The following is a 15,856-nucleotide window of genomic DNA, read 5'->3' on the forward strand; positions in this document are numbered from 1 at the left end:
GTGGGATTTTCAGCACGTTTCTTCAGATTACAGCTGTACAGTTCTACTTATAAAGCTTAAGTTTATAACAAAGTCATGGTTAGGAATGTAAACTTCTAACCTGTTGAGTTAATGATGAATCAGTTTCTTAGTTACCCTGTCTCCTGTACTCACAATATACCTCAAATTAGTCCAACCCCAGTTCTGCAATTTCATGTCAGGTCATAGAAAGACTGTGCAAGGCATAAGCCAGTCATAATGATGGATATAGCCCCAGCCATGCTGGGTCACATGAAAAAGGGAGGACAACCTCTGCCTCCCCACCATCTAGATGACATTCCCTCAGCTGCACACAGCTCCAGAACCCTATACACTAGTCATAGTGGCTGGTGAATCATGGAACTGCTGCCACTTAGCGTGAAGGTCTCAGAGGACAGAGGCAGATGCCTTTCATGCAGATGAACAAAATGCAGGTGCTGCAACAGGGCAGAGACAACAATTATCATGCTCTGAGCTAAGATCTGGCAGTTTCAGGCTTTTATGGAACAACTAGAGTACCATATACAACACAGATCATCTCTATTGAAAAATTCCCCCTGACTTCACTGTGCTGTACATCAGGCCTCATGCTATATAAAAGAAAGAAGCTGAATAAGTAGATCAGTCATTTGGCTTATTCAGGCTTGCACTTCCTGCACAGGGTAGAGTACGGAGGAAAGCCAACAAGTTAATAAAAAACAGCCCAACAACAAGCAACATCTTAGAGCAAAGTCTTCATCATCACTAAAAAGAGGGAAGTAGAATCATATATAAACCAGGACAAAGTGAATCTTTTAAAAATTACCATACTACATCTTTTCATTGCGTGTCTTCAATATAACTCTCTTAATCATGCTCCATCAGACACAGATATTTTTGAATAATGGAGATCATAAAGAATTATCAACTTGATTCAGTGCAGGCACAAACAATTTAATAGTGATTTATGAAGGGCTTCTAACAGACTTTGCTTATGTCTGTGGTATATAGCCCTGTCACTCCAGCATCTGAGTTAACAAAAAGGATGTGTAGAAGTTTGGTCAGCTGCCTTTCATTCAAAGCATCTTCTGCTTTCAGGTCATTATCAACATTCATTCTAACCACAGCAACTCTTGTTTTTAATGGGTAGTCAATCTGTGGCAACTATCACTTTCAAATCTTCCTCAGCTTCCTCTGACCTTGCTGCATTCTGACCTTGTACACTAAATTCTACAGGAATACAGAGGCAATAGCGTACCAGACATATTATTTTATAAAATGAACATCTGCTAACTTTGAGCTGAACCATAATAATCCTTGTAAAAAACCAACCTTCTTTCAGAGGGCCATTTCCCACAGCTGTACTTTTCTCTGTGGGACAGATCCTTAGACCCATAATTTTGTTTGTCAGCAATCACCACCAACTCCTAAAATGAAATAAAGAGAAAGAAACCTCAACAATAAATCATGTAGTAATATAGTGGATATATCACAGACAAAAGCAATACCCCTACAGATGCCACATAGATGTTTTTAAACTGTAGCCCAGCAGATTTTAAGTATCAGCAAATAAAGTATTTAGAATGTTTGCACAAAATTGTCTATGCCATAAAACACAAAGGTCCATGGGCTTCTAAGTAATACATACAACAAAAAAAACCCCATAGTCTCTGTAGGAGGAAAACATTGGCAGAGCAGTTGTTCCATGATGGATCAGGAGTTAGATTGTATACTGACCCTGAAGGTGTAGGTAGAAGAATAAATTTGTTAAGAGGATCAGCCAATGTACTGTACTCCTCATTATGTGGATTCAGGGATGGAAAGCAGTCTGGTTCTGTTACAGCTGAAGTCAGGAAGGAGCTTTACAAAGTACAGGTCCTCATCTGACAAATACATCTGTACTGCGTCTGGTGAGATAGAGCTGATTTTCTTCATACCAGCCTGTACAGTGCTTTGTTTTAGATTTGTGACTAAACCAGTGTTGCTAACACATGTGTTTTAGCTACTGCAGAGCAGTGCTTGCACAGCGTCAGGGTGCTCTCTGCTTCTCACTCTGCCCACCAGCAAATAGGCTGAGGGTAGGAAAAAGCTGGCCGGGGACACAGCCAGGACAAATGATCCAAACTGGGCAAAGGCATATTCCATGCCATATAACATGATGCTCAGCAATAAAACTTGGGGTGGTCTCTCCAAAGTAGCTGTTCCCCAGAGATTAGCTGGGCATTGGTCTGCTGGTAGGAGGTTGTGAGTGACCACCTCTGCATCACTTGTTGTTTGAGTTCTTTTTTTCTTTTCTCTCTTTCCTTCACTAGTTAAACTGTCACTATTTTGACCCACAAGGTTTTCTCACTTTTGCTTTTCCAACTCTCTTCCCCATCCCGCTGGGCTGGGATACTGACTGAGCAACTGGTGGGTGCTTAGTTGCTGACCAGGGTTAAGCCACCGAATCTCACACAGAGATTGTCTTAATAACCTTTTTTAATTAGGTAAATAATAACAATGTTAAACATGAAGCTGCTCAAGTATCCCAAATGTATTCCCTGCACTGTATTTACGGCACAATTCACCCAGCATTAATGTCCTCAATGGACTAAGGATTGGGCTGCCCTAACTGAAGCTTAAAAAAGTAACATAACATGAGAAAGCAGTTTTTAAAGAACTTGATAATATATTTTCTCCAGCAATTAATTTTCTGGGTCGATTCATTTTTGAAAGTTAAGACAGCTCATCCTCAAATACTCTGAGAATTGTTTCCAACATCTGGGCAATGAACAGTTGGATTTCTTTCTGAATTGTCCTAGTTGGAGATTTAAAGCAATCTTTGTTTAGTTTACAAATTAGATGTTGAAGCAAGCTAATCTAATCCCTAAACATAAGGAAAACCAATCCATGAAGCAACAGGAAAGTAGTGTAATTTTTCTGTTTAGAAAGGGTTGTGTGAATATGGTCTCCACTATCCATAAAAATTCTGTAATGCACCCAAAAGCAGCATTAGAGAAACAGTATTTACAGTTCTTCCAATCTACTTGTTAATTTCAAGTGGACTATTAGAAGGAATCCAGGAGCTCTACGATACTACACTTTCTATTCTAGGCTTGAAGCTTGGAGATTTTGACTTTCATGAACTCAGAATATGAGAACAATTCAGCTGAAGCACCAGCATGAACATATTTTTAATTATTCCCAGAGTCCAAACAACAGTGAAGTGGAGAAACAGCCTGATACCAACATGTGAATGAAAAAAACAAGAGCCCTGCTTTGTTACAGAATTACAGGCTTGTTTGCCATATCACCTAATATTGTGCAGGCTATATTATAGTCAATATTAGGGAAAACACAGTAGCATCCTTCCTCTTCCCACAATTGTCACATATTCTGTATCTGTCTTTTTCACTGAAAAGGGGTTTAACCAGAATAGATCACCAACATAACCATAAATGATATTCAGACAAGAAATTACCTTTTCTTTTTTTTTTTTTTTTTTTCATTAAAACAAAGGGGTAAATTAGGGCAAACAGCACATATTCCCCAAACCCAGTTTTTACTCTGGGAAATAAACCAACACTTTTTCTCTGTTGTACACAAAAGTAACTCTCCCCTCCAAGAGATTTTGCAATTCAGGGACATACCATTTGAAAGACATTTCTAAAACTGCCCCCCAGCCTTAAAAGCAGATGACTCCCTTGGTCATGGCAACAAACGTGGCACATGTGAGGCAAAATCTGCTTTAAAGTAGCAACATTTTTGTTATTCATGCCAATAGTAGGGCAGGTTCTGAGATTTGGGAACAAACAGATGTTCTCCTCAGTCTTGGGGATCTGCTCCTCTGAAATCACCAAGATGAGTGAAGGAACCACACCTTTTTTTTGAAGGGGCAGAGAGGGAAATTGCATTAAGATAATTTAAGGGACAGCTAATCTATGACTGCCTTATTCCTGAAAGGAAAGGTCTTCAAACAGAGAATTCACATGTTTCAGACGAGGCCCTGAGGCACTGAATATGGGTAGCACAGGGAGCCATTACCCAGCACTTACTTCTGGGTGGGCCCGCTACTGTCTCTTCTCAGTTCTTCAAGAGTGTGCCAGCTGGTCTCAAATGTCACCATTTTAGGTCGGTGAGAGATTTCCCCCACAAGGTCTCTACCTCACAAAAGCTTGTGGCACAACCTGTGCGCCCCTGTTTGGCTGAGGAGAACCGGGCGTTGTGAACGTGCAGGCCAGTCCGGGGTGCGGAGCAGCCCGGTGGCTTCGGAGCGGCGGGTGGACCCGGTCGGGCCCTCCTCTCTGAAGAGAAAATGGCCGCTTTTTTTGCGGACGCTGCTCGGCCCGGCAGCAGAGGCCGAGAAATGGGAGGGCTTGCCCTGCCCTCACGTTAGCTCCTGGTTTGAAAAGCAAAACCGCACAAAGCTCTCGCTTTTCCTCAGAGGTGCAGACTCCCGTCCCCCGGCGCCGCCAGGCCCCGCCTTTCCCCGGCCTTCGCGCGCCCCCTCCCGGGCTGCTCCAGCAGCGCTCCCCGAACGGGAGCCGCCGTGGGACGGGGCGGGAGGGGGAGAGGGAGGGAGGCGGCCCGCGGGGCCTCCCGCCTTCCCTTCCTTGTCCGGCTGCCGCAAGGAGCGGCCCGTGGCCCGCGGGCTCGGAGGGCCCCCTGGCTCGGCCGGGCCGAGGCAGCGGTGAGAGGCGTTGGCCGGGGGGAGGCGGGGAGCTGCCGCCTCTGGGAACGCAGCGCCTCAGGCATGTCCCCGCCGCCAGGGCCTGCCGGAGGGGGTGGCTCCCTCGTTCGGCGTTAAAGCCTCACCCGGCGGTGGGCGCGGCAGCGGTGTTCCCCGGCCATGGGGACGGCGTCGTCGCTGGTGAGCCCGGCGGGCGGGGTCGGGGAGGTGATCGAGGACACGTACGGCGGCGGCGAGGCCTGCGAGATCCCGGTGGAGGTGAAGCCCAAAGCTCGGCTGCTGCGCGGCTCCCTGCGACGCGTTGGGGCCTCACGGCCCGGCGGCCTCATCGGCGCCAGCTTCAAATCGACGGCCTCGGTGCAGGAGCTGGAGTGCGTGGCGGAGTACGAGCGCCTGAAGAAGGAGTACGAGATCTTCCGCGTCAGCAAGAACAACGAGGTGGCCTCCATGGTGAAGAAGGAGGCTAAACTGGACAGGGAGAACAAGCGGCTGCGCGCTGAGCTGCAGGTAGCGCCTGCCGCCCTCTCCGGCAAGGGGACTGAGCAGCGCAGCAGGGCTCTTGCGTGTGAAACCGCAAAGGACTCGGCCTGCTTCCCAGGAAAGCTGTGGCAGGGAGGTGATGGATGTGATGGCTTTTCCTTCCCAAGGAAGGCAAGGTGTTGGGGGGACAGTCCTGGTGAGCTGTGGGGGCATGTTCAGGTGTGCCTCTGGGGATGGGGACCACATGGTGCGCGGCTGTCTTCCCTCGAGCAAGGAGAGGTGTAGGGTTCTGGGATAACGCTGTTGCAGTCAGGCAAAGAAGTAATCTAAAACCATTGATCAAAGATTGCTTTCACTCAGAAAATTGGTATGTTAAATATTTGCAGGCACTTCAGAAAACTTACCAGAAAATACTTAGAGAGAAAGAAAGTGCATTAGAAGCTAAATACCAAGCCATGGAAAGAGCTGCTACTTTTGAACATGATCGAGACAAGGTCAAAAGGCAATTCAAGGTATGGATTGACTTTTCTTTTCCTGGGAAATTGACCAAAAAGAAGAGTGATGTCACTTGGTCACATTGCCCCAGTGAACTTTTCTCCAGTAGCTTTCATAGCTTTCATGCAGACCTCTCCTCCTCAAAAAAAAAAAAAAAAGGTGGTGGTGGGGGGCACAGTATGGTAGCTGTAGCTGCCTATTCCGTTTAAGATGATCCTACCAAAACTTATCTGTAAAACTGTGAGGAAAAAATAGAAAATATCTTTTTAAATATTAAAAGGAGAATGTGCAGTGATGCATCATAAATTCCTGCATTATTTGAACACAGGAGTATCTTCATATTTGGGAGTGACGAGAAAACACGGGCTGCAAACTGATACATGCTGAAGGAATGTATGAGCAGAGTTCCACTATTTCTGATTTTACATATAGCATTAGAATGTTTAACACTTCTAGCTTATATTAAAGAAAGGTGTGTATTGGTGCATCTCTTTTGGCTACTAAAATATGATGGCTAGTTAAAGACAAAAGCCTTTGCACTTTCTGGAGGGATGACTTGAAAGGCCAAGCTGATGCTTCCACTTTTCCCTTGATGCAGGTTTCTGCCACCCAAAACAGGGCAATAGATCCTGGGTTTGCACTGTTTTCAGATTCTTGATGTCTTGAATTGCAACAGGTGTTAATGTTTGGCAAATACATAAAAAGAGAGTTGGTTTTGACCTTATTTAAGAAAATGGGACTCAAAGAAGATTTCCTCTCTTCTTGTGGTTGTGTTTTCTTCCCACCATGATGGTGATATTTTACAAACAAGACAACGGGAGATGTTTGATCTCTTTCTATCTTAGGAAATTTTAATTTCTGCAACAATAAAAAGTAAATACGAGATTATATGTAAGTGTAGAAAAATTCTTGGAAGAATAAAAGGGAATCTTTGAAAGAGTTTATACCATATAGTGTGATTTTAGAGGATAAACTTTAAAAGGTGAAGAAAGTTACTTGCCATTTTTAATGAACTTCCCATACTAATGCAGACTTCTAACTTTCAAAACATTACGTTGAGGTATAAAATGGTAAAATTTTAAATATAGATAATTATAAATTATGTTTTCCTGCTCAATTATAGGCTACTTATGGCTTCTTGTTCTCGTTTTCATGCCTTTGCCTGCTAAATGAATGCTAGAAACTTATTTTTCCAATTGAAAGCAGATAACATGAATTCAGGAACTGATACTGAATTTTGAAAGATTTATGGTTTGTTGGTGTTTTTTTTCTTTTTTTTTTTTTTTCTTCTTCCCCTTCCCGCTGATAGATTTTTAGAGAAACTAAAGAAAATGAGATCCAGGACTTACTGAGGGCCAAACGAGAGCTGGAAGCAAAACTTCAGAGACTCCAGGCCCAAGGAATCCAAGTGTTTGATCCTGAAGAGTCTGATTCTGATGATAATTGTACAGATGTTACGGGTGAGAATTTCATCCCCAACGTGTTGTGCTGGAACATGACTGAACTCTGATTAGTAAAGCACGAGAAAAATTCTCTTCTTTTGAAAAAAGTTAGTTAATTCAGGTGAATAGCAACATAAAGAGTAAAAGCAGCTGACTTTACAAACTTGGTGTAGATTGTGGGAACTCCACATTTCTAGTTGTATGAATGGATAGATGAAGAAAATAGAGCACTGTCTAGACACAGTGACTTGAACATTTTTTTTTTAAATTGTTCCATGAACAATTCTGAGTTTTCTAGTCTTTTTTTGAGTTTTCTCATACTAGATATAAGAGATCACGTTCCAAAGGATCCAAAAAGGACAACTGAAACTAGAGGGAATCTTAGGTAGACTTGCTGTCTTGGATGATGAGGTGTGCTAGTCTCAGCTGCTGTACTTTTCAGAATAGCAGTTAGATATCTACCAAAAATGAACTGACCAGAGAGTCATTGAAGAATTTTTCAAAGGGAAGCCCTAGCAAACTTAATGACATAAAAGGCAAAACTTTCTGTATGCTGGAAGAGGTATTTGATAACATCCTAAGAATTCAGATAGGTATGTGATCAGTCCGCTGACTTTGTATCAGTCAAAATAGAGCAATAATTGTAGCAGTTCGCACCTTAACGCTCTTAAGGATGGCCACCATTGCTTCTTGCACCATGAAGGGTTGCTGAGGAAAAACTGCAAGTGCTGTTGCTTAACCTTTGTTTTGCTTATTGAGATATATTGACTGTCACATCTTGGCGGGAGTATAAATATGCAGTCTTTAAAAGTAGTAATGTTTCAAAATCCAGTGGTCATCTTTTTGCATAGTAATTATGCATTTGGTGAATTTTAGTGGTACAGATAGTCTTTTCTTTAATGTATTTTATCTTTTTTCTTTTGTGTTAAATTAATTTTTGAATTCATACCTCCTTTCTTACTTTTTTTCTGTCTTTTTCAATGTCCTGGTTTTCTCCATGGAGTATTTATTTAGTGTCTTGAATGTTCTATTCTATTGATTGGCAGAAGTGTAATCCAAGCATATTGTGAAGAGATACCATGAAAGCTCTTTCATGTGGCACAGAGAATGTATTTCAGTCCTGACCTACAGCCTCTTTACGCTTTTTCAGTGCTGGGACATTCCTGAACAAAAGTTGTCAGTTTTGTGAGGTGCACAAATGACTGAAGCAATACTGTGAACTGTTTTTCTGATCTGTAATGCAATTCAGCATTTGAACCCAATAGATGCGAGCAATCTGTATACCAACAAATACTAGCAAATAACCTCATCCTTTAGCAGCTTGGCTTCTCATTAACTTGGGATAAGCACCCATTTAGATTGCTTGTGTGTAAAGCACACAAAAGTGTGAGCAAAGCTGCTGAATGAGTAAAAATGATGGTCAGTGGCCTGTGCTAGTAAGTTTCAGCTAGAGTATTTAAGACTGACAATTTACCTTGTTCAGTGACAATTACGAGGGGTTTTTTTTTGTTTTCCAATTCTTAGCTGCTGGGGCACAATCTGAATACTGGAATGGAGGAGCTTTGGGAAGTGAACCATCCATGGGTAGTATGATGCAACTTCAGCAGTCTTTCAGAGGGCCTGAATTTGCTCATAGCTCCATAGATGTTGAGGGACCATTTGCAAATATAAACAGGGGTAAGTAATAAGGTTTTTTTGCTGGGATGATAGGTGTCTGTGTAATTTTTCTATCCATTCTTAAGTAATTCTGTTCTTTCTTAGTTCCTTTTCGGTCTGTTCTTGGGTTATTAGAAGGATTATTTGGAATTCTTTGTAAAAATAGAAGGAACTGCACATGCTAAGTTGTGTTTAATATATTTGGTGACTGTGGTGTGTGCAGCAGTGATTTTAGCAAACAGCAGTGAATGGTGCTTCATTGTGAGTAAACTGAATAATAAATTGTTACTTATGTGGGCTAAGGAACATGGTGATCTCTCTTTCAGTATCTGCTGGGATTCCTTTTTCCATTTTGTATTCAAATTCTTTACTTCCTGAGTATGAATGATACATTCATGTTAAAATAAACTATATCCCTGGGTTTTTTCATTGGTTTTTCATGGATTTTGACTCTGCTTAGGGGGCCATTTATGGAAATCTGATTGCAAGGCTAGGATGTATGCACTGTTATGCGAATCAGTGTTAGATATTTTTCTTGTCAATAATTGTTGCTTTTGAACGTTTTTCCCAAATGGTCTGTTGTAAATTATCTTCCCATGCTCTGGTTTCCCTCACTGTTGTCCTGGCCCTGGAACTCCTCCTGCATATAGCTGACTTTGCAGGAGGTTTTTCCCTTTTTCCTTCAATCCTTCAGGCTGTGCTTCAAAAAGTCTGTGTCTGCAAAGTGGGAGGGGAAGGTCTGCTCTGTGATGGCTCCAGCTTAATACACAAAGCCTTTCATCATCCCATGTGGCACTGAAAGGAGAACCTATTCCTATCTTGAAACAATAACCAGCCACAAAACCAAGAACCTAAGAAAGTTTTAACATTCATTGCTTCTATAGGGAATTGATATACAGTACTACAGAAAGCAATGGACTTTTCTATGAAGAGGAAGTTCCCATAATATTTTGCTGTCGTTTATTTGTGTGGTCTAATTTAAATATATGTAGATCTAGAGAAAGAAATAAAATAATGTTTGATTATGAGCGATTTTAATTATTTCTGCATATTTTTACTTTACAACTATCAGCTCGATTTTTGTAGATAAGTTTCATCAATCCTATTTAAAGGGAATATTGTGATGATAATATGAATATATTTAACACTAGTCTTTTGCCACATTATCAAATTATATGACAGTATCAGATGATACAGGTTTTCTGCATTCAAATTTATAAAATTGAAATAGTTGATGTATGTAAAGATGTTACTACTATTTTAAGTAAAATGCAGTATTGGTAATGTTAAGAGGTGATAACTTACCTGTTACGCAGCGTAATCAGATGTGAAGATCTCTAGGCTTCATTTTGGGCGTTTTTTTTCATTGGCAGATGATTGGGATGCTGCTGTTGCCAGTTTATTACAGGTTACTCCTCTGTTTTCCCACTCTCTGTGGAGTAACACAGTAAGGTGTTTCATTATTAGTACTGATGAGACTCAACCAGAGGTGGACATCTTTGTTACAGTGAGTACCTCACAAACTTACGCTAACTTGTATGTTCTTTGCTTCTACTGTGATACTTATTCAGAAATTTGTCTAATATTTTTTGAAAGCTTTATTTAGGTGTAGCCGATTTCAGTGAAAGTACTGTCGAGGACTTCAGGGAAAGAAACTGCCTAGAGAAAAGAAATTGAGATTTATGTAATAGGTCCTTAGTGTTATGCAGATTTAGTAATAAATTTATTTAAATTTGCTTTCAGAACTACTCACCAAAACTTCAGAGACTCTGTGAAACAATGGGGTATTTCTTTCAAGTTGTTCATTTTTCAGCAGAAAATGAAAGGCCTCTTAAGGATGTAAGAAAATGGGAGATTGAAAAAAGCTCATTAGTCATTTTGCTCCTGCATTTAACTTTGCCAAGGTGAGTATTTTCCAGACTGGTAAAGCAAATGGAAACTGGTAATTTTTGCAGAGTGCATGGCTTATTAAAATGTATGTGGTGCTGTGCTCAGTACATTTCCTAAGTTAAGTGCCTTGGAAGTGATACTACTTCAAACTTTAGGTTTGCTAGTGCAGACAGTTAAAATAATATATCAGCATTGTATCTTTTTCTTGTAGCTACAGGTTCTCTTAAAATACAGTATGAAAGATGTCTTCATAATAAAGAAATGTCTGTTTTGCTTTCCAAGAGCAGCTCTCTGTCATGCATATTGCTAGAGTCTTAGGAATTCAAGATGGCTGGTGTGAATGTCCTCAGTGTTTTTCATGTGCTTATCTAGCCTTACATCTGTCTGTAGTATTTTGGTTTTATTCTGTCACTTACTATTTCCTGTCCTTGGCTATTTTTTGGACCAATTTCATGGTTGTCCTGTGTGATACCTTATGCTAGCTTTCTGCGGCTTAATTTACTGAAGTCATGATGTTTTATGACAAATGGTGATGCAATGTGTTCTGTTTGTTCAGTGAGTAATTTCCTAACTTTCTAGAAGAAGAAACATGAGTTACTAAATGAAAAACACCGAACCAGGGGTACTTGTAGAATTGTGTTAGGACTGTTTCAGTTACGCATTTGGGAATTTGAGTGGAGTTTGGTTTTGATATTTGGAGGAGAGAAGACTGTCCTTTTGCTGAAGGAGAGGAAAAGGGATTAGCAACGATAATTTTAAGGATCACAGAGTGATCATTCCAAAACATCTCTGAATGCAAAAATCTGAAAATACTGGTATGCATTAAGTTTCATATTAGGGGTAGATTTTGAACTCTAGGGATTTCTAGTACTGTTGAATTGTTAGAGCTCTGTATTAACTAGACCTCCTGTTTCTGTAAATAAAACATCTCTTCACAGAGAATTGAAAAAAGGCTGGTTGAAGGCACTAGTGGCTAAAATTTACAACAGTGAAGTGCTTCAGGGAGCAGCTAGGTACCACAGAAGATGTGCTTTTGTTTTCAGAGTGGAATCGGACTAGAGCTGCCGTACATTTATGGTCTTAGAAAGATAATGTCAGCTGCTGAGGGTATATTGGCACTCTGAAGGGATACTCTTGCCAAATAACATGGTTTTATGTATGTGGGTCACAAGTGATCGAGAACAAAATAAGCAAGAGAAAAAACACCACAATGGAGCATTCCTGACAACAGTATTTACTTAGAGAGTTTCTCGCAGAAAAAACTGTGTTGAAAATTGTAGTGCTTATACAAAGAACGTAGTATTTGAGAGATCCTGTCTGCTAATGTCAGCATTCCTAAGTTGTATAGCTCCTTCTGTGGAACAGCAATAGGTTGCTGAGAATGATATCCATGGATATCATTCACATATATAAATGCAAAATGTTTTTTAGTCTAGAGGTGTGTAATTCTCCCTTTCAACTACTATAAATTAAAAGGCTATCCTACATCTGACAAATACTGAAGGACTTAGCCTAAAAAGGCCAAGGAGTAGAACAGAACCTTCAAATAAGAGATGGCAGAGCGTATAATGCTTATTAATCGTGTGATTCCATGTTCTTTCCATGAAAGACAATTAATTAGCTTTCACTCTGCATACTGGTGACAGGGAGATAAACTTTTAATTTACAAAGCAATTAATCATAAAAAAAGTAAATTAATGGTTTTGGTACAAGTAGCATAAATTTAGCTCTTAGCTTTTCCTTGCGTCAGACTTTTATCTTATTCTCTGCTGAAATATTTGCTTGCCCTTTGTTGTAAATAGATGAGACTTTTGAATTAGATTTTGCAGTGAAACCCATCTTTGGAGCTTGTGTTGATTGAACTGTTTACTACAGCAGTGTAATATAGCACAAGAATGCTGATTTCCAATCTAGTTGTTTGTTGGAGGACTATGAGGAAGCCTTCTTGAGGAATCCAGAAGAAAAACCCCGGCTAATTTACCACAGAAAGGAGAATGGCGGAGTCAGTTCAGTCTCAGTCCAACAATTAATCGAACAAATTTCTTGCATGAACAAAGCAAAGGTATGGCATTTTAAAGACTGTTGTATTTTAAAAGGCTTACTTTCCTGCTATAAACAACATTGAGTGCTGGTAGTCCCAGATTTTAGGAGAAATTGCGTTACACTCATTGCTCTGGGTGCTCATTATATAAGCAGATTGATGAAGCTGAAATTTTTGAATGTTATGAAATTTTCATTAGCAGGGGAGAAAAAAAGCTACTGCATTTTCACTGAAAAAAAATTCCCTGTACTATAAGAATAGAAATTCTCACCTGTGTTTAGCCATTTGAATGGCAAAGTTATTTATCTAAGTCCCTCTGTAGCCACTGAAGAGAAAGATGTGTACCTCCTGAGAGATTCCTCCCATCTGAAAATAGATCAGTTGTCATTTATTTCCCTCTACAGAGATAACTGTTGAGAACAGCTGAAACTAGATGCCCAACTTCTAAAAGCTTAGGGAAAGTGAATCCTACCTAAGGAATGCAACAGAATGGAATTTAAATGTATTCCAGAATGTTTGTGTTGGAAGTCCTAAATAAACCCAAGTGGGTTCAGAGTTGCATCATGCTTTGCCTTGTACTTTTTCAGATAATTGACCATATTGGAGGTGTGGAGGAAGGAGCATATGAAATCTATAATTGTGTGGAAAAGATAATTAAACAGGTAGAGTACATGATGCATTTCAGCTTTTTCTGTTCCTACTTTGATTTATGAACTTAAATGATTTCAGCATCATTACTATACACTTAAATGTAATTGAAAGAATCTTCTTTTTGTGTTTCATCATTAATATCTAGCAAGCAAGGAAATCTGCAAGTAGAAAATAAAACCCAAAACTGAGCAGTGCTTTTATAGACAGAAGCAGAAATATCAGGGGAAAGGGATCTATTTGTGGCCTTAATTCACTTTTGTTTTCTTTTTATCCATATCATAGGATAAGGAAAAATTGCATAGGGCATGCTCTCCTTATCCCTGCTTGTGGTGAGTTGCTTCCACTATGAGAAGACTAAAACCAGTGTTTTGAGACCTATGCATTCAGAGTTAACTTAGTTTCATCTGATTGCTCTTTTATTCATGTTTTCTGCTAGCCTGAAAGGAAGCGAGCATATTGATGTTAGTAGAGCTGCACTCATATACAGTGGAATTGAGACTAATGCCAAATGTGCCTGCACTGTTAAGAACTATAATTGTGGCTTTCTCCACGTAATTTTCTTTTTACTTAGGATATATTGGGATATGAAATGGCAGAACTAGAAGGCAAGGATTTGGGTAATAAGGAAGAGTCCACTACTCCTGAAGAAGTTTTTGGTGATGTATTGTGGGATGCACATGATGAACAAGAACAGATGGAAGCTTTTCAGCAGGCTTCTAATTCAACATGTGAGCTGGGATTTGAGAAAGTAAGTATTGAGAATGTATGTGGGTGAAGAGAAAGTCATCACTGATTTCCATCTCTTGTTAGGCAAGATGTACTTCTGTAGAAGAAGCGATGTCTGAGGGCGTACTTGAGGCTGTTACTCCTTAGGCTAGAATAAGCCATATGTCTTTTATAGATGGCATATTTATTTTCTGGGAGAGATGCCAATTTGTGTGTTGTTGAATGACATTGATGAAGTAGCAGTTGTTGTTCCTGCACTGGGGAAAAGCACTATAACAATATGTCAGAAGTAAGGTGTCCTGCTAGACTTTGGTTGTCAATAGAAAATGCTCTGAATGTCTTTTTATTTTCTTTTTTTGTTTCTTTTCTGATTTATGAGGAAGTCTGAACTCTGTCTCGAAACCTGGAGTTAGGTCTTTCGGAGATAACTAATGAAAAGATTTCAACTCATCATGCAGCCATACATATGTGAGAAGAAGACAGGAAACTTAAAAGTAGAGAGCTGCTGAATAGCTCAGTACTTTCTCATTACTTGAAATAAAATAAATTTTTTAAAATATTTCAAATTGGGGGTATTGGAAACAGTTACATATGTAGAGAAGGTGTAATGAATGTAGGAAGGAAAAACAAAGTGGCCATGGAAAGTGATGTGACAGCCTTTTTAGGCAACCATTCCTTGGTGTTATAATGTAACATAATCATGCAGTTTCTGTTACTGTATTGAAATTGTAGTTACCACTACTTGACTAGCAAAACTTCTCTTTTTCTTCACTACTCATATACTGGCAATAGTTTGGCAGATTGTGACATTTTTTTCTACATCTAGAACAGTAAAATAATAGAATATTAATAGAAAAAAATACCAATGTGTATCTTAATGTACCTCCGCTGCTTTTTTTCATACAAAAAAAATTTCAAAAAAAAAAATAATACTTCTTCCAAGTGGATGGAGGGTAGTTTTTGTTTTTGTCATCCTGAACTCTGCTACAACATTCTTGGGCATTTGTGTGGTGAAAGAAAACCTTTCTTTTTGTGCTTAGTGCCTCAAAATACTGTTCATGGCAGATGCCAACATTGAAGGCTTTATCCTGGCAACCATATCCAGTGCAGTGGTGTAGTTGGGGAAGAGGAGGGGCGAGGAAGCCTGAACAAACATAGTACCCAGCTGCTTTACTGTAGTAACAGGAACTCAGTTTATTAGCACTGAAAGTTCCATCTTAAATAGAGTTTTGGAAAAAAAAATAGTATTTTACACTTTCTTTAGAAGAGATGATAAATTCTGTGATTTAAGTGTTTCATTACAAAATTTATTTCCATTTGTATTCTGTTTCATTTCAATATATTCCCTTACCTTAATGAATTTGTACGTGCATTTTGTATCTAGATGGTTTATAATACCAAGCACTATATTTGTCCCTTAAACAGTGAAATGTTTGTAATGATTGTGTCTTTGTTATAGTATTTTGAACGTCTAAATGACCTAGTAGCAGCACCAGCACCAATTCCACCTCTGCTTGTATCAGGAGGACCAGGCTCTGGGAAATCTCTCCTTCTGTCCAAATGGTAGTTTAAAGTTTTTATCCTTTTTTTTTTTTGTTGTTTGGGTTTTTTTGTATAAATGAATGTCAAGAAAAAAAATATATTACATTTCAAAGATTGTACCAGTTTAATTGAAGGTAAAATGGGAGCATTTACAAAGGACTGAAGCTATTGAAGCATCCTGGAATGATTCGTAATAACTGAGTAGCTAATTCCATCTGGACTGCCTTCCACATGTCGCTGACTCCAACTGTAATACCCTACAGATCT

At 39.7% G+C, this 15,856-nt stretch overlaps 1 protein-coding gene across 6 annotated transcripts in view; it reads left to right on the forward strand.

The window, feature by feature from the left end:
• The first annotated feature begins 4,567 nt into the window (after positions 1 to 4,567).
• NPHP3 (nephrocystin 3) overlaps positions 4,568 to 15,856 on the forward strand; it is a 31,172-nt gene continuing 19,883 nt past the window's right edge. For 4 of the 6 annotated variants that reach the window (XR_005827393.1, XR_005827392.1, XR_005827394.1 and 1 more), the window contains exons 1-10: positions 4,568 to 5,173; positions 5,533 to 5,658; positions 6,951 to 7,101; positions 8,608 to 8,760; positions 10,113 to 10,246; positions 10,483 to 10,643; positions 12,544 to 12,691; positions 13,258 to 13,332; positions 13,893 to 14,069; positions 15,507 to 15,610. Coding sequence is in view for 3 of the 6 variants with exons in the window: in XM_040590320.1 (XP_040446254.1) it covers positions 4,826 to 5,173; positions 5,533 to 5,658; positions 6,951 to 7,101; positions 8,608 to 8,760; positions 10,113 to 10,246; positions 10,483 to 10,643; positions 12,544 to 12,691; positions 13,258 to 13,332; positions 13,893 to 14,069; positions 15,507 to 15,610 (1,577 nt within the window). In the remaining 3 variants the exon portion in view is untranslated. The remainder of the gene's footprint in view (positions 5,174 to 5,532; positions 5,659 to 6,950; positions 7,102 to 8,607; positions 8,761 to 10,112; positions 10,247 to 10,482; positions 10,644 to 12,543; positions 12,692 to 13,257; positions 13,333 to 13,892; positions 14,070 to 15,506; positions 15,611 to 15,856) is intronic. The other 2 variants (XM_040590319.1, XM_040590318.1) reach the window with 2 other exon arrangements.

This window comes from Falco naumanni, chromosome 4 (genome assembly GCF_017639655.2).
Source record: "Falco naumanni isolate bFalNau1 chromosome 4, bFalNau1.pat, whole genome shotgun sequence".
Classification (NCBI taxonomy): Eukaryota; Metazoa; Chordata; class Aves; order Falconiformes; family Falconidae; genus Falco; species Falco naumanni.